Here is a 23,934-nt window from a genome sequence, read left to right as displayed (position 1 = left end):
TGCCTCTTTTTTGTTCAATACAGGCTGTCAGCTCTCCAAATTCCTTTTGTGAAAAAGAAAAATAAGTAGACAAATTAAACAAAATTAGACCTGCTCTATGTGATCAGAAATAGTTCGTATAAGGTGAATAAAAGAACCAGCTACTGCAGCGTACTCATATTTACTTTTTAGGCGCACAATAGAATTGTACTTTCTGGCTTCAAAGCATATGAGAAGGAAACCCCTCACCAAAATTGCAGTTCAGTGCAAGTTAAATACACCTCTCTGGACATCAATGCAGCTTCCACATAAAGCATTTGGACAGCAAAAGCAATGAAATTTTGCAGTGTTATAGCATATGAAGCAAGAATGCCAATCTGAAACATAATTTCATCACTTGTCAATCGGGTACTTATAAAATCTCGAATGTGAAACAAGCATGAAGAGAAAAATTAATGGCATTTTTTTTTAGTAATGCAGGCTGCTGTGACACAGAAACATGGCACCACAAAGTGCATTTTTGTCATATCATTGCAGAGAACACAAGCCATCTGCATCTTTATTTTTTCACTGTGCCTACACTAGTTACCCTGGGGAAAAGACCAAAGAAAATGTATATTAGCAAAGATCCAAATATGGCTAGGAACATATTGGATAAGTTAAAAGGGGAAGAAAACTCGTACTTTTATAAGGCCACTTGTCTTGTCAAGCTCGTACTTAACCTTGCTGCCTTTTCCAATTTCAACGACCTGCCTCAGAAATCCAGATTTGGATTTCAAAACAAGAAATATTTTTGAGATACAACATATGATTCGTTATATACTCAGAAAGATATACATTGCACCAGGCTTAATTATAACAAAACCGTATTTAGGGAATCACTAACATAGTATACATAAAACTACATATACATGTATTTATAGAATAATATACACCATCCAAAATTCACCTCAACCTCTTTAGCTAGTACACAACATATATGAACATCTTATAAGAACAACAAAAAAAGTAAAATAAAATAAAATAATGGAGTCAATCTTCATTACAACTCCATTACATCCAGGAGTCCATCTGAAAGCTAGCTCCATCCATTACAACTCCCACACAAAATATTCATTTTAGCTCTGCAAGAAAACACATACATATTATAAAACAAGACCATTATATTGTTCTGAAGAAAACAAACGATAACTAAAATAATAAATCAAATACCATTAACTATCATTTTTGTCTCAAGGTGGAAGTAAACCATTCATCAGAAGACGTATAGTTGACCGCACATCATCAGTAATTGTGGGCAGGACACTTATATGGTTGAGTGCGGCATAAACTTGATTGAAGATGGGCCGCACATGCATTTCAATTGCCGGATCAGTTGGGATTATGGAATTAAAAACGTGTGTCATCCAAGCAATTATTACGGCTGGGTTGGTATTGATACAATATGGTAAAAACCACAACAATTGAACCAATACTTCTTGACTCAAAGGGAGAGGATCCATAGTCAAGACCTGAAAATCAACTTTAATATTCAGACATCTAAAATCTAAAATGGATGCATTTTAATAAACACAATACTATCAAGTGATTTACCTGGGAGCAAATCCAATTCACAATTGACACATCACGCATTTGTAAGGCTGTAGTTAAAGCCTCTTGGTACTTGTGTTGGCTTATCATTGTGGACAACAGATTTATGGGGTCAATCGACAAATTCACCTAATGAATGCACGCATGATTCGTTTCTCTTATTGTACGCATATAAATTCCAATCGAGAAACAATTACTTTAAAAAACACAAATTATACCTGAAAAAGAATAGAATGATGGTGACCACTGAAGGTGTGAGCAACTGTTGATGACGAAGCGACGGAATCCTGCAAAAACAAACATTAAATATCCTCGTGAAATATCAAAAATCAACTAAAAAATAAAGAGATATTGGCTAATTACCTGAGTACTATGATCGTGAGTTGCAAAAGGTACAGAAGGCAACGGAGATTGACTAGTGTTGCCTTGATTTTTCGTTGATTTCGAGGCCTACAATTAAAGAATGGTTTATGCAATGTGGGAAAGCACACATGTTTTTAAGCAAGTAAAATGTGGACATAAATAATAAAAAAAATAAAGAAATCACTAACTTGAATTTTCCGTCTCTTCGTTCTAGCATTGTTGTCTCTTGGTGGCTTGCTTGATACATTAGATTTCTTTACCACTGTTTCTATAACAGACACCTTTCTCTTTGTTCTTGGCCTCCCTTTACAAGTAACCTTATGAGGACTAAGCACCTTTTGACAACTAGAAGATGCAACAGTAGCTGGAATGCCAGAAGCTTGATTTTCGCAACGCCACAACTCCTTCATTTGATCAATTCTTTTCATTAGTTCCATGCAACGTTCCTCAGTGTTTTCTGATGCGAGCGATAGTAATTCCTCAAAATTGTTTCTCACCTTGTCATATATTTGGGCATGTGGATTATCACCAATGGCATCATAACTACTCTTAACCTTCGAGTACTCTCGCTTAATATCCTTCCTCCATCTATCAAGAACATATCTTTGTGGCAAAGTTGTCACTTTCTTTGTCCGTAACACGGAAAGTGAATGCCTACATAAGATGCATCTTACTTCAAACAATGCACATGTGCACTTCACTTCCAATTCATCTTCATTGAAGTAAACAAGAAATGTTTTTTCTATTAAGTGGTCTCCAACGGCAACATATTCAATAACTTCAAACGTGGAAATTGCACCTTCACTTTTGAGATGAGAGTTATTACAGGACATCATTTTCACAAACTGATCATGTACTTCTTTGAACTTCGCATTTGTGTAGACAACTTGAAACTGTTTCTCTATCTGCAAGGCGCTTATACATGAGATTGTGCGATTGAAAGAATCAAAATCAGCACATGTCTCACTCTCGACCATTCTCCTTAAAGCATTATCATATTCATCAACAAATTCTTTCAATGTGGTTCGTGAGTGCACGTACCCATCAAAAAATGCGTTCATACTTTCACTTCGCTGTGTAGTGTTCATTCCCGCCCAAAACGTATCTTTCATGTATGCCGGCACCCAAAATGTCTTATCCCTATATAACTCGTTCAACCATGCATTATCATGAAGGTTATACTTCTCCAGTAGATCTTTCCAGTTTTCCTCATATTCTTCACACGTTTGAGAGTCATACAAACATTTATTTATGGCACTCTTAATGCCATCAAAATTAGCATGTGATCCAAATTTTTCAGGGAACTTTTTCATAATGTGCCACAGACAATATCTATGTCGACTTCCAGGGAAAACAATAGCAATTGCATTTTTCATAGCTCTATCCTGGTCTGTTATAATTGCTTTAGGGGCTTGGCCATTCATGCACTCCAACCAACATTTAAACAACCACACAAATGTGTCTATATCCTCACTTGAAATTAGTCCTGCCCCCAAAAGTATAGATTGACCATGATGATTCACTCCTACAAAAGGAGCAAAGGGCATGTCATAGCTATTGGTCAAATACGTTGTGTCAAACGTAATAACATCTCCAAAGAAATCATATGCTGCCCTACTCCGTGCATCTGCCCAAAAAACATTTCGTAACCTACAATCATCATCCATATCTATCATAAAGTAGAAGCCACTATTTTGCTTTTGCATTCTTCTGAAGTAATTACAAAGTGCTTGGGCACCCCCTTTACCAAGACGGAGTTCTTTTGCCTTATTAATATAATTCCGACAATCTCTCTCTCCAAAAGAAATACTCTCAAACCCCCTACTTTCAACGACTAAAGAATTGAAATTCTTACTCAGACGTATTCCTGCTCTATCATTTAGCTCAAGTCTTCTTTTTGCAGCATCATTAATTTTTCTATTGCTTCTAAAAAATCTCGCTTTACCCGGGCTTAACGAATGATTATGCGTCAGCTCAACTTTACTCAAAAACCACGTTCCATCACCACATAATTTCGCACAAATCCTAGCACCACACCCTGTTCTATTAGTTGTTGGAATTGGCTTCGCAACATCTTTTGTAGCTCGCTCGTCACCTCCACGAGTACATATAAGCATTATGTAACTTTTTATACCCTTCGTTTTTCTCGAGGTTCTATGAGCTACACCAAACCCAGCTTGCTTAGCATACCTCCTATAATAAGAGCAAACTTCTTCCATTGAACTAAAAGTCATTGATGACTTCGGCTCTTCAATTTTCTCATCATCCTTTAACACCACAGGTAAGACCACATTTTCTTCCTTATCACTCAACTCTTCATCTGAACTAAAAGTCATTAAATCCTTTGGTTCTTCAACTTTCTCATCATCCTTATCACTCAACTCTTCATCTGAAATAAACGTCGTTAAATCCTTCGGTTCTTCAACTTTTTCACCCACATCTATCCAAAAAAGAATACAATGTGTATTTATAAAAAAAGCCTAGAATAATAATAAAGAAATAAAAACAAAAAAAAGTCAAAAATCTAACCATTTTGATGGTCGTCTTGATGGGTTAAAGCACCGTCAAATTGACCCTCGGTATCCAATCGTGAACTTGAAGAGTCCATTTTGGAAAATGCTATATTAAAAAGCACTACAAGTTAATTTGCACCCAAAATGTAAGAATTTGTTAATAATAATAAAATTCTATTACACATTAAAGAATTGTAGAAAAAGTAAGACTAGACATGAATATATAACACAAGAATAGTGAAAGAAAATTATAGAAATGAGGGATTCAAGGTGGAAGAAAATTATAGTCAAATTTATTAGAGATGAGGGATTCAAGGTGGAAGAAAAATTATAGTCAAATTTATTATAGAAATCTACTTGCATAATTAACATCCTCCTATGGTTAATTGATAAAAAAAATAAGCTCTAGAAACAAAGGGAAACAACCCCAAGCAGAACACTTTACTCTAGACAAACAACCAAACAAAACTACAAAAGAAACAACTAAGTAGCAAGCATGACAAATGCACGCGCTTTGACCTTTTTTTTCTAATTCTATCTTAATTAGTAATATATTTCTAAAACAATTATTAATGTAGGTTTCTTTAATCTTTTTTCCTTCTTCCTTTTCTCCTCTATAGGCTTAGATTTTTATACACCAGAGTTTCATAAGAAATTTACTTCTTCAGAACACCTGAGTTAAGTTAACATCAGAAAGTTGCTTCTTTACAACTAGAAAATATGATAGCAGATATATTTTTTTCAAATCAATCATACAACTTAGTATATGATCTCAAAGTAATTGAATTACCATGACTATATTTATTAATTATGTATAACACACATAACCATAATTGTCTACCTTCCAATTGATGCATGATTTTTCAAGTAAAAATGCCCCTGAAGTAATATATAAGCTCATTAATACTTTATTGAACTTCATCACCGTCTCTACTTTATGATCTAATAAACACACTTCGTGTATATTTATAAACATGTATTTTTTCATAACAGTCATAAAATGGGGAGAGGAGATCACCCCTAGCAACACAACACCAAAGCTGCACATGAATTAACATATGCCAACTAAATATAATTTCCTAGAAGAATGATTTATATTGCTTGCTATACATTGCAGCTTCTGACAGCATGTTTTTATTTCACGGCACATCAAAATGCACAGTTCCAAGGCATATGCATTTGACATTTTCTAACTTTCTCTTGATATGAAACAATTCAAACAGCATCTCAACTATAAGAGAGAAACAAAATTAATACATCCCAGATATTTCCTATTGAAAACAAGGATATAATATTGTATACAACTAGAAAATATGATAGCAGATAGAGAGACCCGGCCACAGAGAGAGAGAGAGAGAGAAACCTTTTTTTAGACTGGCCGGCCGGAGGCAAATTTCAGAACTCGGAGGGACTGGGCAGCGTTGGAATCACCGGACGACGAACGACGGAAGCGCTGGACGACGGAGCCGGCGACGTCACTGACCGGAGGCAAATTCAGAACTCGGAGGACTGGGCAGCGTTGGAATCACCGGACGACGGACGACGGAAGCACCGGACGACGGAGCCGGCGACGTCATTGACCGGAGGCAAATTTCAGAACTCGGAGGACTGGGGCAGCGTTGGAATCACCGGACGACGGACGGCGGACGACGGGTGCGCCGGACGACGGACGACGGGTTCTCCAGATCTGAAGCGCCGGAAGACGGACGACAGAAGCACCGAACGACGGAGCCGACGACGTCACTGACCGGAGGCAAATTTCAGAACTCGGAGTACTGGGCAGCGTTGGAATCACCGGACGACGGACGGCGGACGACGGGTGCGCCGGACGACGGACGACGGACGACGGGTTCTCCAGATCTATACGGAGAGAGATTTCAGAGAGAGAGAGAGGTCTTCGTGCGAAATGAAAAGTTTGAAATTCCCACGTTTTTGGTCTTCGGTTTTCTAGCAGCATGACGAAAAGAGAAAAAAAAAAATATATATATTTTATTACTGCCACGTTGGCGTGTTGTGAAGAAGTTGTGAAGCAGATGTGTGTAGATCATTTCTCCATGTTGTTAATGGTTAGCCATGTGCAATTAACTGCGTGGGTTGAAGCTCTTTTGCTGACGTGGCATAAGCAGTTAGAAAAATCTGTTTTGGTGTGATTGTGGTTTACTCGCTCGTTTGATCTCGCGTGTGAGCGCGCGTGACTCGGATTAGGGCGCCGGAGCTGTATGCCAGAAGTATGCCTGGAGGGATTTTTCTGGTTGACCAGTTTTCTGGTGGTTCATTTTCATTGCCAAGAAACGAGGAAGGGTTGGGAAGAAGGTTGTGGCGGTTTGTGAGCCGGTGGGTGCCGATTCTGAGGCTATTTCTGAAGATCATGTAGTAGCGAATATGGAGGGAGATTGTGATTCTGGATCCCCAGAGGTGAATGATCTTGATGTTGAGAAGAGTAAGGGTTCGGTCCAGAAGGGTTCTGAGGATGCAGATGAGGTCAGTAAGGAATCTTATCTGATGGTATCTGATGTTGGTATTGAGGAAAAGCAGGGGGCTGATTTAGAGATGAAGGGGCTTGATTCTGAGGAGCAAAATCTGGTGGGTGTCATACGATCGAAATTTCCTGTTCAGGGGCAGAATGAGGGGGGTGTACACAAGATGAATACAGGGAAATTCAAGATTGGTGCCAGCTTTTCAAATCTGGAAAATCTGCTGGGTCTCTCCAATTTCATGAGCCACCTAGGCAAAATGGAAAGATTCTTATTCAGCCTCCAAGGGTAGCTGTTGAAGAAGGGATTAAGAAATGGTCATCTGCAATGATTGGACAATTTCTTGATAAACCGCTTCCATTCTTTGTGGTTAAGCGTGCTGTGGATAGCCTCTGGAATAGGTATGGTACTATTGAGGTGTTCCTCTTGGAAAATGGGTTATATTTGTTTCGTTTTGCTGATGAGAAAAGTAGGGATGCTGTTCTGAAGGAGAAATTGTGGTATTTTGCCAATAAGCCCATCATCCTAAGAAGGTGGACACCAGGTATGCAATTGCTGAAACTCTCTTTAGATTCTGTACCTATCTGGATTAAACTGCATAATCTCCCTTTTGAGTATTGGAATACAATATGTTTAAGTCATATTGTTAGTGGGATAGGGAAACCATTATGTGTAGATTCGGTGACTGAAGAGCAGTTAAGACTTGGTTTTGCCCGAGTTCTTGTTGAGGTGAATATTGATGCTGAATTTCCCAAGGATATAGGTATTATTGGCATTGATGGGGAGATACTAAAAATTGGTGTGGAGTATCCTTGGTTGCCGATTAGATGCAAGAATTGTAGATTGTTTGGACATGCTACACATACTTGCTCTAAGACTGAAAAGACTGTTTGGGTGCCTAAGAAGATAGTTCCAGTCCAACAAGTAGTTCAACAAGAGCTTCCTATTAAGAATGCTAAGGGGTTGATAAATGAGGGCCTTCAGGTGTTGGTCAATGGTCTGTAGCTAAATCTAGGAAAACTCCAAAGACTAGGTCTGGTTCAGTTGATAATAGCTCCCACTGGACCAATTCTTTTCAGCTGCTAGCTCGGGTGGATGGCAGAAAATTTGATGATGCAGAGGTTAGGAAATCTAATATAGCTTTGCAACAGGCTTTGGATGAAATGGAGACTCCTGTTCCTGTGGACAAAGGAAAGGGTAAATTGGAGGAATTGGATGGGGATATGAGGAGGGGCTTTTCTCCACATTCATAGACATCCTTGTATGGAATGTGAGGGGGTTGAACCATCCCTCCAAACAAAATGAGGTTCGGAGAATAGTAAAGGAGAAGAGGATTAAATTAGTCTGCCTTATTGAGACTAGAGTTAAGGCTCATAAGTCTAATGATATTGTGGTTGCTTTGTTTCCAGATTGGGGTTTTTGCTTCAATTATGAGCATCATTTTTTAGGCAGAATCTGGGTTTGCTGGGATAAAGGGGAGTTTGATGTCACTATTATTGATAAATGTGATCAAAGTGTGAGCTGCTGTGTACATTATCTTAAAGAGGGGTCCATTTGGTTTCAGTCCTTTGTATATGGAGCTAATAAGCCACTTGAAAGAAGGGTGTTATGGCAGAATCTAAAAACCATAAAGGATAGGGTGTTTCCTAATCCTTGGATCCTTTGTGGAGATTTTAATGTGGTGAGACATTTGGCTGAGAAGTGGGGTTCGGATAGGCTCAATGCTTATGAGCAGGAGTTTGGGGAATGTTTAAATAACCTAGAAGTTGTTGATCTGAAGTTTAGTGGCTGTTTTTTCACTTGGAATAATAAGAGTGAAGGGGCCGATTTTGTGGCTAGGAAGCTCGACAGAGTTATGGTAAATGAAGAGTGGCTTATTAAGTTTGGGGATACCAAAGTTGATTTTCCTTCTGGAGGTGTTTCAGACCATTCTCCTGCTACAATTACAGTGGGTACACTGATGAGTTTCGGTCCAAAACCTTTTAAATTCTGTAATTTCTGGTTGGAGAACACTGATTTTCAGGATTGGTTGACTGCTGGGTGGGGACAGAAGGTTTATGGAGTGCCTATGTATAGGCTGTGCAGTAAACTAAAAGCCCTTAAAGTTGTTTTGAAGACTAATACTGCAAGTTGTTATGGTGATATTAGAAGTAAGGTGATCCAAGCTCGAGATAGACTTGATATGGCTCAAAGGACTGTTTTGGACTTTAGAGGAAGGGCTGATTGTCTTCAGAAAGAGCGGAAATGTCTTCATGCTTATGTTTCCATCACAAAAGCTGAAGAGGCTTTCTTGAAACAGAAAGCAAGGAACCAATGGCTGCAGCTTGGTGACCAAAATTCTGCTTTTTTCCATCGGGTTCTCAAAGGTAGGCAAGCAAGGAATACTATATCCTTCTTGTATGATGAACAAGGCAATAAGGTGGAAGACATTGCTCAGTTAAAGGTGATGGCTATGGATTTTTATAGGAAGCTTTTGGGGTCAAAGAGTACTAATTTCACTGCTGCATCTGCTGAGAGAATTCAGTACCTGATTTCTCCTATTGTTCCAGTTGATAAAGCTGCTGTGTTGGATAGAGATGTTACGGCTGAGGAGATTAAGAGTATTTTTTTCAGCATGAAGCCTAATAAGGCTCCTGGCCCGGATGGGTATACAGCTGAGTTTATCAAGTCTTCTTGGCATGTTGTGGGTGAAGATGTTGTTAAGGCTATATAGAATTTTTTCAATACTGGTTTCCTTCTTAAAGAGGTTAATGCCACTATATTAACCTTGGTCCCTAAGAAGCCAAATGCCTCGATTATGGGGGATTTTAGACCTATTGCATGTTGTAATGTTATTTACAAGTGCATAACCAAAATTCTGTCTAATAGGATGCTGCCTATTCTTAATTCCTTAATAAGTAGGAATCAATCTGCTTTCATTCCAGGTAGATGTATCTCTGAGAATGTCCTTCTGGCTCAAGAGTTGGTTCAAAATTATCATAGGAATGGTGGTTCTCCTAGATGCACCATGAAAGTGGACTTGATGAAGGCATATGATTCAGTGGATTGGGAGTTTATTGTTCATTGCCTTTCCTGTTTTGGTTTCCCTGCCAGATTCACAAATTGGATCAAGATGTGCATAACATCTCCCAGATTTTCTATTTCCCTTAATGGGACTTTGGTTGGATATTTTAAAGGGGAGAAAGGCTTGAGGCAAGGGGATCCTTTATCCCCCTATTTGTTTGTTCTTGCTATGGAAGTCTTTTCAAGGATAATGAAGGATTATACTAGAGAAGGGTCGGGATTTAAGTTTCATCACAACTGTTCTAAGATGAAACTCACCCATTTATGCTTTGCGGATGACCTGCTTATTTTTTCAGATGCTAGTTTATCTTCCATATCCATCATTAAAGCTGCTTTGTTGGAGTTTGAATTACTTTCTGGTTTAAAAGCTAATCCTTCCAAAAGTTCTCTGTTTTGTTCTGGTGTATCGGATAGGATGAAGGGTTCTTTGCTTGCTGAGGTGTAGATGAGGGAAGGTCATTTCCCTGTTCGCTATCTTGGAGTCCCCCTTATCTCTTCTAAGCTCTCTGCAGGGGATTGCCGGGTGCTTATTGAGAAGATAGCTGGCCGCATAGACTCTTGGACTTCCAAGAATCTGTCTTTTGCAGGAAGATTGCAGCTTCTTTCCTCTATTCTGTATAGCATTCAAGTCTATTGGTCTGGAATCTTTATTCTCCCTAAAAAGATTATCAAAGATATTAGCCAAAAATTTAACCGTTTCCTGTGGAATGGGAAAGAGGGGTGTGCTGCAAAGGCTAAAGTGTCTTGGGCTGAAATTTGTTTCCCTAAAAAGGAGGGTGGCTTGGGGCTTAAGGAGTTGGAAATTTGGAATATTTCTTCCATGATGAGGCATATATGGAGTTTATTTGCTAAATCTGGATCGATATGGGTTGCTTGGGTCCAAGAATACTTACTAAAGGGGAAGAGCTTTTGGAGTGTGAGCATTCCTAAAAACAATTCTTGGAATTGGAGAAAGTTATTGAAGATGCGTGGCCTAGCTAGAGACTTCATTAAGTTTGAAGTAGGCACGGGGAGTCAGATTCATATGTGGATTGATAATTGGCACCCATTTGGAGGCTTGGTTGATAGATTTGGCTATAGAGTTGTGTATGACTCTCATAGTCGGTTAGACTCTAAACTGGATTCTGTTTTAAAAAATGGAGTATGGTGCTGGAAGCCTGCACGATCTGAGATGTTAGTTGATATACAGAGTAGGTTACCTGAAGTGCCTATTGGTGAGATTGATAAGCCTGTGTGGTCCATATCTCGTTCTGGTTCCTATGATTGCTCTGATACTTGGAATTATCTTCGACAGAAAAAGGTCATTGTCAACTGGTGGCCGCTGGTTTGGCATCAGCATGCTATTTCAAAACAAGCATTTATCCTTTGGTTAGCAGTCAATAATAGGCTCACCACTGGCGATCGATTGCTGGCTTGGGGTTATGAGGGGGATACAAATTGTGTCTTCTGCAGAAATGGAACTGAGAGTCGTGACCACTTATTCTTTTTATGTGAGTTTAGTTCCCGAATTTGGAAAACCTGTTTACAACGTTGTGATGTCTTAAATCCTCCTAATAGTTGGGATGGTTTGATAGAAGAAGGGTGTAGAACTTGGAAGACTAAGTCCTTGATGGGGTCAATATGTAAACTGATATTGAGCTCTGCTGTATACGGTCTTTGGAGAACAAGAAATGAGATAAAGTTTGGAAGTCAACCTAGAAATGAAGAGCAGATATTGAAGTTAATTTTCTGGGAGGTGAGGTTCCGGGTTTCTGGGAAAGGGAAGTTCAAGAAGACTTTGGAAAACATCAACTTATGTCACAAATGGAATATTGATGTTAACATACTGAGTTAGTGTTAGTTTGTAATGTGTTTTGGTGTTTTGTTGGTTCTCTGTACAATTGATTCATTTGTTAATAATAGTTCTACTTATTCATCAAAAAAAAAAAAAATTAACTACGTGGGTTATGCGTAGTTAATCCGGTTGTTACTAAATGCCAATTAGACATGTGGCTTTTCACAAACGTGGTTATTTAGCCACGTGGGACACCCACATGGCTAAATGCATTTAAAAAAAAAAAAAAAAAAAAAAAAAAAAAAAAAAAAAAAAAAAAAAAAAAAAAAAGAAAAGAAAAATAGGTATTTTTAGCCACCTACCCTAAACCCACGTCGCCAAAAACCAGATTAAAAAAAAAAATTAAAAAAAAAAGAACATATATTTCTGTTCTTTCTTCTTCTTCTTCTTCTTCTCCTTCTCCTTCTCCTTCTCCTTCTTCTTCTTCTTCTTCTTCTTTTTTTTTTTTTTTTTTAAATATCGATCGTATACAATATACGTATACGTACGTATATCACTATATCTCACTGGATCTTCGGCGAGATCCGTGCTTGATCTTCAGGTCCAACTCATCGTCGAGATCCGGCGAGATTCGAAGCGAATTTTCCGTTCCCCGACAACGAAAAACAATAACTGGCATAGAGATTAAACCCAAAAAATCAATAACCGGCATAGAGATTCAACCCAAAAAAAACAATTTATGTTCCCCTTCCTCCCCCATGAAATTCAACCCAAAATTAACATCCGGTCAACACAGAGTTCCAAGAGAGTTCAAAAATGAAGAAAAAGTGGAAGACGCAAACGAGCTTCTCCGGGTGGTGGCGATCGAGTCGTGTGGCCAGTGGGTGAGTCGTCATCTTCTGAAAAAAAAAAAAAAAAAAAAAAAAAAAAAAAAAAAAAAAAAAAAAAAAAAGGGTGAGACAAAGAGAGACGAGGAAGAAGAAGAGAGAGTTGAAAGAAATTTTTTTTATTATTATTCAATATTGAGAGAAAGAGAAAGAGAGATATGTAAGAAAAAAATAAAAGAAAACTTAAAATTTATAAAAAAACAAAAGGGAAGAAACCTCAATTTTGAATTTTAAGAGAACTCCCGCTTACGTCCCTTCCCTCCAAATAACAAATAGCAACGTGGTTTATTTGCCACGTGGCCTATAAAATACATGGCTAAAATTTTAAATCTTCAAAAAAATAAATAAATAAATTCTTAAAAAAAATTAAAAAAAAATATAAATATTTTAGCCATGTGGCTTAATTGCCACGTGGCCAATAAAACACGTGACTAAAATTTTAAATCTTAAAAAAAAAAAAAAAAAAAAAAAAAAAGAAAAAATTTCAATTCCTGAAAAAATTATAAAAAAATATGAATATTTTAGCCACGTGTAATTTGTACACGTGGCCATGTGGCCACGCGTAATTAATATGCGTGACCACATAGCCACATGGAATAATTACACCCGGCCATATGGCTATGTGGCCAAATACTTACCTCGGCTTTTCTCCTACATATAGCAACGTGTTTTGGAAGACACGTTGCTATATGACCACGTGGCTACAGTAACTGCTATTGTAGCCACGTGGCGAATCCCCTTTTTTTTTTGTAGTGTATAAAAATAAGATTATATATATCAACAATAGATTCTTAACCCTAATTTATTAATTTCATATCAAGTTTACGAGATATGTCAAAAATTAACGGTCAATCAAAAATTACGCCAATGCTTTCTTGGATATGGAATTGATATTGGTTAGCTAGTTTCTGCTAGATTTGATGTTTATCCACCTTTTCTGGGGCGGTGCATATCTTTACCTTTTCTCAATCCTCCTTATGGAAAAGATCACGGTATGCAATTAGGTTTTGAGGTCTTATTTAGGAGTAATGCTACATGTCATACTTATGTCCCTCTTGTGTCCCTCTAGAAATGAGATGGCTTTTAAAATCACCATTGAGCTTGTGATTGATCAAAATTGAATTTTGATCACATGGTGATTTTAAAGGCCACCTCATTTTTAGAGGGACACAAGAGGGACATGGATATGACGTTTAGAATTACTCCTTATTTAGTAGTAGTAATTCATGTTCACGTGTTGAATTATTAGTATAAGACTATATAGGTCAATCTTAATCTGACTTATCATATCATATATCATATCATAATATATATATATATATATATATATATATATATATATATATATATATATATATATATATATATATATAAAAAGAGTAGTGATTCACTACCACCTAAATATACAACTTTTCACCACCTTGTCTATGTGGCAAGGTGGTCCCCCACTTTAATTTATTTTTAAAAAATAAAAAAATTTAAAAAGTAGTAGGGGACCACATTGCCACATAGGCAAGGTGGTGAAAAGTTGTATATTTCAGTGGCATTGAATTATTATTCATATAAAAAAGCTGAGTTTTGCCTGAGAGCTTAAACTCTGACACATGGCATGAACGGGTGATCGTAAAAATCAAACCCAAACGTTTTCTCTCTCCAAACCCAAACGTTTTCTTCCCCACCGTCCCTCCCTTTTCTCTTAACTTTCATGGACGTTCTATCTCCCTCTCTTCTTCTTTATTCTTTCCCTTCTTTCTCTTCTCCTTCTTCTTCTCCGCTATTCTCTCTTCATTCTTCCTCCGTTTTCCTTTTCTCTCTAACGCACGTTCTCTCTCTGTTTTTGGTTTTGTATTTCTCAGTTTTTTCTTTTTGGCTTTGCTGCAGAATTGAAAGTGGGTCATTTTTAAAGTTGATTTGGGGGCTTTCGGTACACATATTCTTCTCTCTCCGATTACGGTTTTTTTCCCTTTTCTCTCACTCTCAGACGAACATCAGGGAAGATTTTTGTTGTCACTTTTGCTTTGGTTGTTTTCTTGCAATTCTACTTGAACGCTATATGTTTGATGAAATAACTAAATATATTTTAGGGGAGATTACTTCAATCTTAATATGGGTCATTTATTCTCTTTCAATTTTCAGTTTTTTTTTTCCCCAACCCTTTTTCTACCTGAACTCTTTTGTGTGTGATGCAAGGTTTTTATCAATCATGAATCCAGGAAGACTTTTTTGTGGCCTTCGACTTTATCTTTCTAAATGTGATTTACTTCCTTTGTGGCCTTCGACTTTATCTTTCTAAATATGATTTAAATGCAGGGGGTGCAAGATGCAAAGAAAGCAAAGCTATATTCAAGGATTGGAAAGGAAGTCGTTTCTGCGAAGTTACTCCATTTTTAGTTAACTTTTTCTTGAATTCACAATCTGAAAGTAAATTAAAAAAAAAAAAAAAAGATATAGAACATTGCTCCTACCAATTACTTACTAGCAGAAGTTTCTTTACAGTGGGTTCTGCTTGGTAGTATTCTCTGCTTTTGAGGGATATTAGCATAAAACTGCCATGAAGTTTTTTTGCTACCCTATTTTTGGTTTGGTTTTTTCATGACCGTAGTCTTTACTTTGATGTACATTGAGTTATTTATTTAGTTTTCTTATGGGTCATACCTATAATGTTAAGTCAGTGCTATAGACTACTATGGGACTAAAATGCGCGCCCATATTTTCCACTGATCCAGTGTAAAGAAATGGGGTCCAAATCCAATATCAAATACGGCTTTGGCTGCTGTACTAGAGAAAGCCAAAGAGCTTTATGTGCCAAAGGAAATTCTTGACCGCAATATTAAGAAAGGTTATGAGAAGGGATAAGATGCGTGCATGGAGAAAATCTACGAGGTTGGTATATACATTATCTATCATTTTTATCTCAGGGATGCTACGATGTTCAAATTGTTTAGAGTTAGTCAAGGATTGACACGTCAATTATTTTACTTCATATTGATACATCTGGATGACTTTATTTGGGTCTTGAAAAAGGATTCTTTATTATTTCCAGGTTTTTCTTGATTTTCCTTTTTTCTAAAAAAATTTCTTGATATGTTTGTTTGTTTTCTGTTTTCCTTGGATGAATTCTAAATCAGAGCGACAATAAAATTTGGATAGTGAATATGATAGCAGTATGTTCAACTTGGTACAGTTATGTATTGATTGAGGGATAATTATATACTTTAACATGAGTGATATATATATATATATATAAGTAAAAACAAATCAATTAGTCTATTAGAATTTTTGGTCAAGAACTAAGTGTCGTAACCCTCACGTGTTTGCTATTAGTTAGTTTCTGGCTTTACTGATGTGGATTTGTGTGTTAAAAAATTGATGATGACGGGATTCAGGGCTTTGAAAATGAAGTGGCAAGGGCTTTTATTATTGCTTCGGCTTTATTCCACTAGTATACATAGATTGTATTTACTCTTGACAAAATTGCGGTTAGGATTTTGATTGTTCCTAATTTGCTCTTTTTTATAGTGTTTGTTATGAAAAAACTTCTTCATAAAAAATGTGATATGGGCCAGTGAATGATTTGTTGGATAGTTACGTTTGAGGGTTGCTGATTTTTTGAGTTTGCCGGGGATAAATTTACTAAAAATATTTCTGCAGTGTCTACATTTTTTTTGGTTAGTTCTTACTAAAAAAAAAAAAATTGACGTGAGACACCATAGAGTTCTATAAAAAAATAAAAACACGAATGGCGATTTGTAGTAGATCAAGAGAACCAAGTAAATCTAAGATTACTGTCATTTGTTTGAAACCACTTTATGTTGTTTGATTTCAAATATGCCAAAAATTACGGAAATGAATGTGTATAATGTGCTGTGAGAACTTTTTGGTTTCTACATTATGAATTGGCGTTGTTTAAATATTGATGTGAGAAATATGCTTCATATTGCCTAAGTGGTTTAAAATTGTGTATACTGCTTCAGATTGTAGTTTCTTTTCCTACAAAGAATATTTTCTCAGGTTAATGATTGTGTATTGCTGGGTTTGTTGTGAGATATTAATTTTGTTTGTAAATTTTGATATTTTTCATTTGGTTTCTTTGAATGATTTTTAATACGCTTGGGCATTCTATCTGTTTGATGAATTATGAATAAAATATGATTTCCAGGTCTAGGGGAGATCTCCTATAATGGCTATAAGTTCAATGAGTTTGTTTCTAAAAGACATTAGCTATTTAGCGCTTATATAAGCCAATATGACTTGCATATTTCTGAAATGACTGTGAGAGTATTAATTCTGCATCAAGTTTACAGGATGTATACAAAATTAACAGTCCTAAATATCACGTGTTAAATTTAGATCGTGTCAAACATGGACATAAGACTATATAGGTCAACCATAATCTTCACTTATTTGATTAAGCAGGTTAATCTCTTAAACTCTAATCCACTAATTTCGTATTACGTTCATATCAAGTTCGTAAATCAAGTAAAAAATTGACAATTCTAATTACTACTACCTTTTTGGGCGTAGGATATATAAATAGTCTAAGCACTGTTCAGCTTCTTTATTGACAGGAAAAAAATGAGTACATTGTGAGAGAGCGAGAGAGAGAAAGCAGTATAACTTTCTGTTCAAATGCATTTCATGTGGACAATAGAAGGACCTGACTCCGTGTAGTCTTCCTTAGTGATCCACATCTGCAACACAACCACAACCAACGATCAGTCTCATATATCAACAATGAAGACTTGTCATAACAAAAATTATGTTACAAAATTAAAGCATTAACAGAATGTGAATTTGTATATGTACCTGCTGAAAAGTGCTTAATGAAGCCAGAATGGAGCCACCAATCCAAACACTGTACTTTCTTTCTGGTGGTGCAACTGCCTTCACCCTTACTCCAGGAGGTGCCAGTAAGGTCAGCTCTTTAGCCAACCTATCAGCGAGGCCTGGTATCACAGTGGTGCCCCCACTAAGTACCACATTACCTAAACATCTCTCTCCTGATGTCCATATCACACCTTCTGATTGACCTCAGCACAATCTCATGGACACCGCCGGACTCCATTCCTACCATTCTTGGATCAAACAGGACTTCCGGGCACTTGAACTGCCCCACGCCAATCGTTATAACTTCCCCATCAGGCAATTCGTATTGTTTGTCCAGCTCGGAGCACTCTGGCCTTGATATGCCAAGTTCTTTTTCGAAATCCACTGCAACATAAGAAAGTCACTCCTTTATGTCCCTGACAATTTCTCATTCTGCTGATGTTGTGAATATGTATCCTCCTTCTGTTAGGATCTTGGTGAGGTAGTCTGTAAGGTCTTTACCAGCTAAATCAAGTCGTTGGATGGCATGTGGAAGTGCGTAGCCCTCATAGATTGGGACTACATGTGTGACTCTTCCAGAATCCATGACAATTCCTGAAAGAAAAGGTTCTTAGAATCTGTCATTGGAACACACTTCAAAAGGTCAATTCTAAACTCAGTTTTACCTGTGGTTCGGCCACTGGCATACAGGGAGAGCACAGCTTGAATGGCTATATACGTGGCTGGGATTTCGAAACCTTCAAACAAGATCTCCACCATCTTCTCTCTGTTAGTTTTGGGATTCAACGGGGCTTCCATTAAGAGGACAGGGTGCTCTTCTATGTTGACCCTGAGCTCCTTGTCAAATGTATGCTCCCAGAGTCTCTCCATAGCTTCCCAGACTCTCACTATTCCATGCTCAATGGGATAGCTTAAACTGAGGATCCTACGCCTTGCTTGTGCTTCATCTCCAAAGTAGATAGCCTTCTGTTCAATGCCAATCATAGCATGCACGTTTCGCGGCCGGTCTATTATGCTAGGAAAAAGTACACAAGGAGCATCATCACCACAAAACCCAGCCTGCATCATGGAATAATATTGTTAGTACTTAGAACATATATAATGTTTGGTTGCAGAGAAAGAAACAAGATGATTGATTGACTCACCTTGACAGAGCCTGTTCCATTGTCACAGACGATTGGACGGTTTTCGTTCAAATCCATGCCTGTTGTGCCTTGGAAACTTTCCAGAGAGATTGAGGGGGAACAGCAGTAGGAGGCTGGCATAAGGCCATGTAAATAAAGAAGGGGAAGCTGAAAAATGAGGAGAATAATGTCTTTAACTTTTTCTTTCGCATGAGTTTTAGACATTTCTCTCTTTCGGTCGCTTTAGTGGATGTCATGGAATATTTTAAATGCCTTATCAAAAAGGCACTGGAGAAATTGCATATTCCTTTATATATATAGTTTCTTCAATGGCATTATAATCCCGTCTACATTATGATTTCTTCCTTTTTTTCTTTTATGGATATTCATATTGAAGGATATGCGAATTCTACACAGTACACATGATCAAACCCGAAGCAACCCATTGAGAAGTTTCCCTATCTTGTAGTAAATCTTATATCGTTGTAAGACATGGATTTCTAAGTACAATATATATCGTAGTAAATCTTTTATCCTTCCCTGTAGCCGGGTAAAGGGGTGTATTTAAATTTTACAGGACAGTGGAGAAATCCACAGGAAATCAAATTTAACAGTGATGCATATAAGAAAAGAGATAAACATTATTCAGGTTCCAGCCTTGAACGGCTGTGTACCCATAGACAAAGAATTTAGACAAATAAAACATCGGCGATAATTTGTATTTACAGGACAGTGGAGAAATCCACAGGAAATCAAATTTAACAGTGATGCATATAACAAAAGAGTTAAACATTATTCAGGTTCTAGCCTTGAACGGCTTTGTACCAATAGACAAAGAATTAGACAAATAAAACATCGGAGATAATTTGTAAGACCATCAAAAGTACTACCAACACAGCATCTCTTCCAAGCAACAAACCCCAAGTGACCCAGCGCCTGATGCTTTCCATAGGCTTTCCAATGGTTTCTTCTAAACCATCCCTCAAATTAACGATCATACTCGAAAAACTCTATTCACAAATCCTTGCAAAGAGCTCCCCATTCCAGCACCAACGGCTTCTGCCAAATATGTTACCTGCAAAAGTTTGCCACAATGAAGGGTGTCATACATTTCCAAACTTAAATTCCCGAATGGCTAGAATTGATAAATCTAGAAAGAACCCAAAACAGAAAAGAAGCGAGAGACACCACCTCTTGGATGGTCTTCTTCAGATCAAACGCATCTCTCACACGATTATCCAAGAAAGACCATGTATCACGAAAATCTGTCAGAAAATGGCAACCAACTTAGTACTATGTTGTTTCCTATATTGCATTTATGATAGTACTTTGAAATCTGTTTTTACTCATATTGCACAATGTAAGCATTCAAGAAGGGTTCATACCAAAGAAAAGTTCATGAAAAAAGTTTTTTTTTTGGGTGGTGGTGGTGGTGGGGGTGGGGGTTGGGCGCATTCTACACAACAACGAGATGGATGGTTCACAATTATAATCTGAGTTCTGAGAACAAAGTAAAGAACACAAACCTGTGGAACTATCAGTCAGCATGTATATCTCTGTCGTTGAGTATATTCCCCCGAGGACAGTGCGCTTTAGATACCAATCAATATCAGATGCCCCATCACCAACAGCATGCCAGATCTCATCTACAAGCATCGCCCGCTGCTTAAAACTTGTTGGAACATTCATTGGTTGTGCCTGCAGACAAAAATGAAAATAGATATTTTCCATGTTTCAGATTTATTAATGCAAGTCAAAGTGCTAACAAGACGAACTGGGGCAAAGGATGATACCTGGATGCTAAGAGCTTGAGGCCATTTTGATATGTATGGAGCTTGCATTTCTAGGCGAAACCTAACCAGCTTGGAGATACGCAAACTAGTCATCATGCCTTTTAAGTCCTCTCCCGAATCAATTCTATCAATAAGCCTTTGCAAGCAGTCATCCATGAAAAACTGAAAGCGGAAAAATAAAGATTGAGAAAAAGACCCGCAATGGAAACTAAAAAGTAGGAAAATGAGTTCTGCCGGGTAATCCCCAAGTGTACCACTAAGCATGTGTTCATGTGGAGAAATACTCAAAATTTCCAATGCAAAAAGAGTTATTGCACAAGACTGCAAGCAATTCTAGAATGCATCCAGTGATACTGGCAAATGTTGATAACATCCGACTTCAAAACAAATGGTCCTCAGCATGCTAATGCTTATGTTTTAACAGAAGTATGCAACATTGGTAGGAAGATGTGCAAAACGAGTGCACAAGAGTTTTGGATCATTGAAACCCATCAAAAAAGTCACCTGAACTCAAATCCCTACCTTGAACTTCTGCCAGAAAATGAGAATGCTTGCTGTTTGACAAGCCGTGTCAACAACAATGGCTAAACACATTTATTGCATCAGACAAAATGACTAAACAGAAAGCAACAGACACTGACTGATACAATTGGACCCAAATCAAATTCACCCAGAAATCATAGTGTCATACAATTATCGTCATTTGTTTTAATTGGTAAATTACACGGGCATTGAGCCCACAAACCTCACAGTTGAGCTAGAGCTTCTTGCCAGAATACCATTTGGAAACCCATTCTCAATTTGACCTAAATCTCCAAATTTCTACTATTTTAAAAATCAGTGACCCGATCAAATAATCATTCGACCTAAAAACATACTGTAGCATAACCCAACGGCTAAGCGACCGCCAGCATAGCATTGAAAATCAATCACAAACCCCCCCCACAAAAGAACTAAAATTTACCTCAACAAGAGCGGCTTCTTTCCTTGGGATAGAGCCAATGATAGAAGGAGAAACACCCACCTCCCTCGCACCCGCAATCATGGCTGCCTCAGTCCACCCCAACCTCACCTGTAATTTCTCCGTCATCATTATCAAATTGTAATTTATTATAAAGTAATTCTGGAGATAATACAAAAGGAAATGAATTTCTCGTTGACAATTTCACATACACACAGAGGGTACTAAATAAACATTTCATTGAAAGAGTGCACGGACCACGTGGGGAAGCGAGGCCCGAAGCACGCGGGCTTGCTCGTCTTCATGCTCTACCCTCGGTCGCCGGCTCTCCTGGCGCCGAGCTTCCTCGGCCGTGGATGAAGCCGACCAATTCGACGACGAAGATAACGTAGACGTAGACGTGGACGTGGACGACGTAGGATCAGAAAAGTTTGGGGTTTCAGGGTGTTGATTATGATTTACAGAAGTGGAGAACCGGAGAGGAGGGAACCGGAGACGGGCATTGCTATTCCAACCCGAGGGTGCACGGAGAAGGAGCACAAGCTTTGCCGCCGTCCGGTACATTTCGTCGTCACTGTCTTTCGAGTGTGAAGGGTTTCTGCTACAAGAAAGAGATCCAAACAATTTTTCAGGTTCCACGTTGCTATTTGATGTGACGCCACGTGTCATTGGCCTCTGCCACGAGTAAACTTTTTACCCACCGCCAGAAATAGCGTTTTGACTTTCCCCCTCAGTTTTTTTTTTCTTTTCTCTTTTTAAGTATTATTATTTTTAATTTTTTAATTAATTTTTAAAGATTTTATATATATATATATATATATATATTGTGCCACGAGTATGAAATTAAGGTACCAAAAATTAAAATTTTTAAGAGAAATGATCCCTACACTCATTTCTCACAACAGCTCTACAACAAGCTGACGTGGCTGGTAATATTTTATTATTTTTTTACAAAAAGAAAACAAAACAAAACAAAAAAAATAATAAAATATTACCAGCCACGTCAGTTTGTTGTGGGGCTGTTGTGAGAAATGAGTGTAGGGATCATTTCTCAATTTTTAAACCACAAGTATGAAATATGCCTTTAACCTTTTTTTTTTTTTTTTTTTTTTTTTTTTTTTTTTTTTTTTTTTGGACTCTAATTTCCCTCTTGTTCCTTGGTTTAGAGAGTTTTGGAGTAGGGATTTGGGGTTAGGTCACTTTTAGTTGGAACTGGAATTAATTTTCTTTTGTGAATATATTTTAGTGGTTTTTTTTTTAAAAAAAAAAATCGTTCTAATTATATAAATCTAAAAATAGTTTTAAATGTTTCATATTTTGGGTTGTTTGTTAATTTTATTTTATTTTTTAGAAAAAATGTTTGATATAACATAAAGGTGAAAGTAGTTTTAAATGTGTTGTAAGTATTTTGAATTATTTGTTAATGTTTTTGTTTTGAAAAGATAAAACAAAAATGAGAAACAAAAATTATCGAACAAAGCCGTTAGAATTCGGAAATGTATCTCTTGTAAACGGTTGTGGAATACGTGTCTTAATTCTAACGGGTTTAGTTCAAATTTGAACTAAAGTAAAACTAGACTCAAACCAAACCCGAATGATAATAAACCGTCTAATAGGTCTTAGATGTTTATTATTAAGAAGCCAACCCCGGATAATTAGAACATTGGTTTTGCTATAATTGGTATACATGTGACACTCATAATTGGCATGTGCTATATGTGTGAAAATACTATTCAAACTCATGCGGTAGATTAATGAGCCAATATGTTAGAATCCAACCTTAATATCAGAAAAGTAGGCTAGGGTTCAGTTTATAAGTTGTTATGCGGCACGCACAGGATTCCTTGGGTTAAATTATGTCACTTATTGATATTATTATTGACATAATGTAATTTTTTTTCATTGTATATATTTTATTATAAGTTCATTGATCAATATTACAAGTGGATTAATGCATTAATTCAAGACTTATTCAATGATCTTCTATTCATTAATGTTCTCGGTTGAATCACTTAAATTCCTTGTCATTAAAAAAAAAATAAAAAAATAACTATTTACTTATAACTCTTAATATTTCATTATTTTTGCAATTAAATACTCAAATTTTAAAAAGTGTCAATTTAGGGTAATCTATATTTCAATTTTAACCGTGTGTTAGAATTTTCTGTTAAATCTTGTCAAAATTTCATTAAATATGTAGAACTACATATAGGTTCTACAGATTCAATGGTAAATTTACAAAAAAAATATGTGTAAGAGAATAACACCAAATACATCTCTAACTTTAAACAATTTACAAAGATTTTTGCATGCTCATTTTAGATGGATGGGAATGTAATTAACATCTTTTTCAAGATGGTGTATAAAAAAGGGAGAGGCAATTTTGATTTTCCCTAGAGACATTATAATTATTTGCATGTCATATAAATTAAACTTGGCTAATTCGCATGCAAACTGCCATGTAAACTAAATATTTATTGATCAAGAAGATGTTTCTTTGTCAACAAACAATTATATATAAGAAACTTTAATTACAAAAATTCAACAAGAGAAGAAAAAAAATTCAATATATACCTAGATTTTATC

At 36.9% G+C, this 23,934-nt stretch overlaps 3 protein-coding genes, 1 long non-coding RNA gene and 1 pseudogene across 4 annotated transcripts; 1 reads left to right on the top strand and 4 right to left on the bottom strand.

The window, feature by feature from the left end:
• Positions 1-936: 936 nt before the first annotated feature.
• On the bottom strand, positions 937-1,638 carry LOC133856958 (uncharacterized). The gene is made up of 3 exons (XR_009898265.1): positions 1,573-1,638; positions 1,192-1,490; positions 937-1,103 (listed from the first exon to the last, which is right to left on the bottom strand). It is a non-coding gene; the product is annotated as an uncharacterized LOC133856958 (long non-coding RNA).
• A 143-nt stretch (positions 1,639-1,781) lies between these two features.
• On the bottom strand, positions 1,782-4,268 carry LOC133857435 (protein FAR-RED IMPAIRED RESPONSE 1-like). The gene is made up of 4 exons (XM_062292702.1): positions 3,751-4,268; positions 2,121-3,582; positions 1,933-2,019; positions 1,782-1,856 (listed from the first exon to the last, which is right to left on the bottom strand). Exons 1-4 carry the CDS (start codon positions 4,266-4,268, stop codon positions 1,782-1,784), a joined length of 2,142 nt encoding a protein of 713 aa, XP_062148686.1.
• Positions 4,269-6,827: 2,559 nt separating this feature from the next.
• Positions 6,828-9,643, top strand: LOC133857433 (uncharacterized). Its single transcript, XM_062292698.1, has 4 exons — positions 6,828-7,028; positions 7,121-7,916; positions 8,128-9,285; positions 9,386-9,643. The coding sequence occupies exons 1-4, from the start codon at positions 6,828-6,830 to the stop codon at positions 9,448-9,450; spliced, it is 2,220 nt and encodes a 739-aa protein (XP_062148682.1). The 3' UTR covers positions 9,451-9,643.
• A 7,516-nt stretch (positions 9,644-17,159) lies between these two features.
• LOC133857537 (actin-101-like) lies at positions 17,160-18,672 on the bottom strand (annotated as a pseudogene).
• Positions 18,673-19,193: 521 nt separating this feature from the next.
• LOC133856541 (uncharacterized) lies at positions 19,194-21,979 on the bottom strand. The gene is made up of 6 exons (XM_062291593.1): positions 21,607-21,979; positions 21,352-21,459; positions 20,388-20,549; positions 20,121-20,292; positions 19,786-19,859; positions 19,194-19,669 (listed from the first exon to the last, which is right to left on the bottom strand). The coding sequence occupies exons 1-6, from the start codon at positions 21,910-21,912 to the stop codon at positions 19,589-19,591; spliced, it is 903 nt and encodes a 300-aa protein (XP_062147577.1). The 5' UTR covers positions 21,913-21,979; the 3' UTR covers positions 19,194-19,588.
• Positions 21,980-23,934: the final 1,955 nt, after the last annotated feature.

The sequence above is a fragment of the Alnus glutinosa genome, chromosome 14, assembly GCF_958979055.1.
Source record: "Alnus glutinosa chromosome 14, dhAlnGlut1.1, whole genome shotgun sequence".
Classification (NCBI taxonomy): Eukaryota; Viridiplantae; Streptophyta; class Magnoliopsida; order Fagales; family Betulaceae; genus Alnus; species Alnus glutinosa.
The sequence above is the reverse complement of the archived record's forward strand: the minus strand, read 5'-3'. Positions and strand labels throughout refer to the sequence as shown.

Coding starts and splice junctions, on each gene's coding strand:
- LOC133856541 (XM_062291593.1), bottom strand. CDS start 21,912: ATGTACCGGACGGCGGCAAAGCTTGTGCTCCTTCTCCGTGCACCCTCG. Junction 21,460..21,606: donor GGGCCTCGCTTCCCCACGTG/GTCCGTGCACTC, acceptor GAGAAATTACAG/GTGAGGTTGGGGTGGACTGA. Junction 19,670..19,785: donor TGAAGAAGACCATCCAAGAG/GTGGTGTCTCTC, acceptor AAACTTTTGCAG/GTAACATATTTGGCAGAAGC.
- LOC133857433 (XM_062292698.1), top strand. CDS start 6,828: ATGGAGGGAGATTGTGATTCTGGATCCCCAGAGGTGAATGATCTTGAT. Junction 7,029..7,120: donor ATTCTGAGGAGCAAAATCTG/GTGGGTGTCATA, acceptor GATTGGTGCCAG/CTTTTCAAATCTGGAAAATC. Junction 7,917..8,127: donor CCTTCAGGTGTTGGTCAATG/GTCTGTAGCTAA, acceptor GGTAAATTGGAG/GAATTGGATGGGGATATGAG.
- LOC133857435 (XM_062292702.1), bottom strand. CDS start 4,268: ATGACTTTTAGTTCAGATGAAGAGTTGAGTGATAAGGAAGAAAATGTG. Junction 3,583..3,750: donor TTAGTCGTTGAAAGTAGGGG/GTTTGAGAGTAT, acceptor TGATGATTGTAG/GTTACGAAATGTTTTTTGGG. Junction 2,020..2,120: donor CGAAGAGACGGAAAATTCAA/GTTAGTGATTTC, acceptor CTTTAATTGTAG/GCCTCGAAATCAACGAAAAA.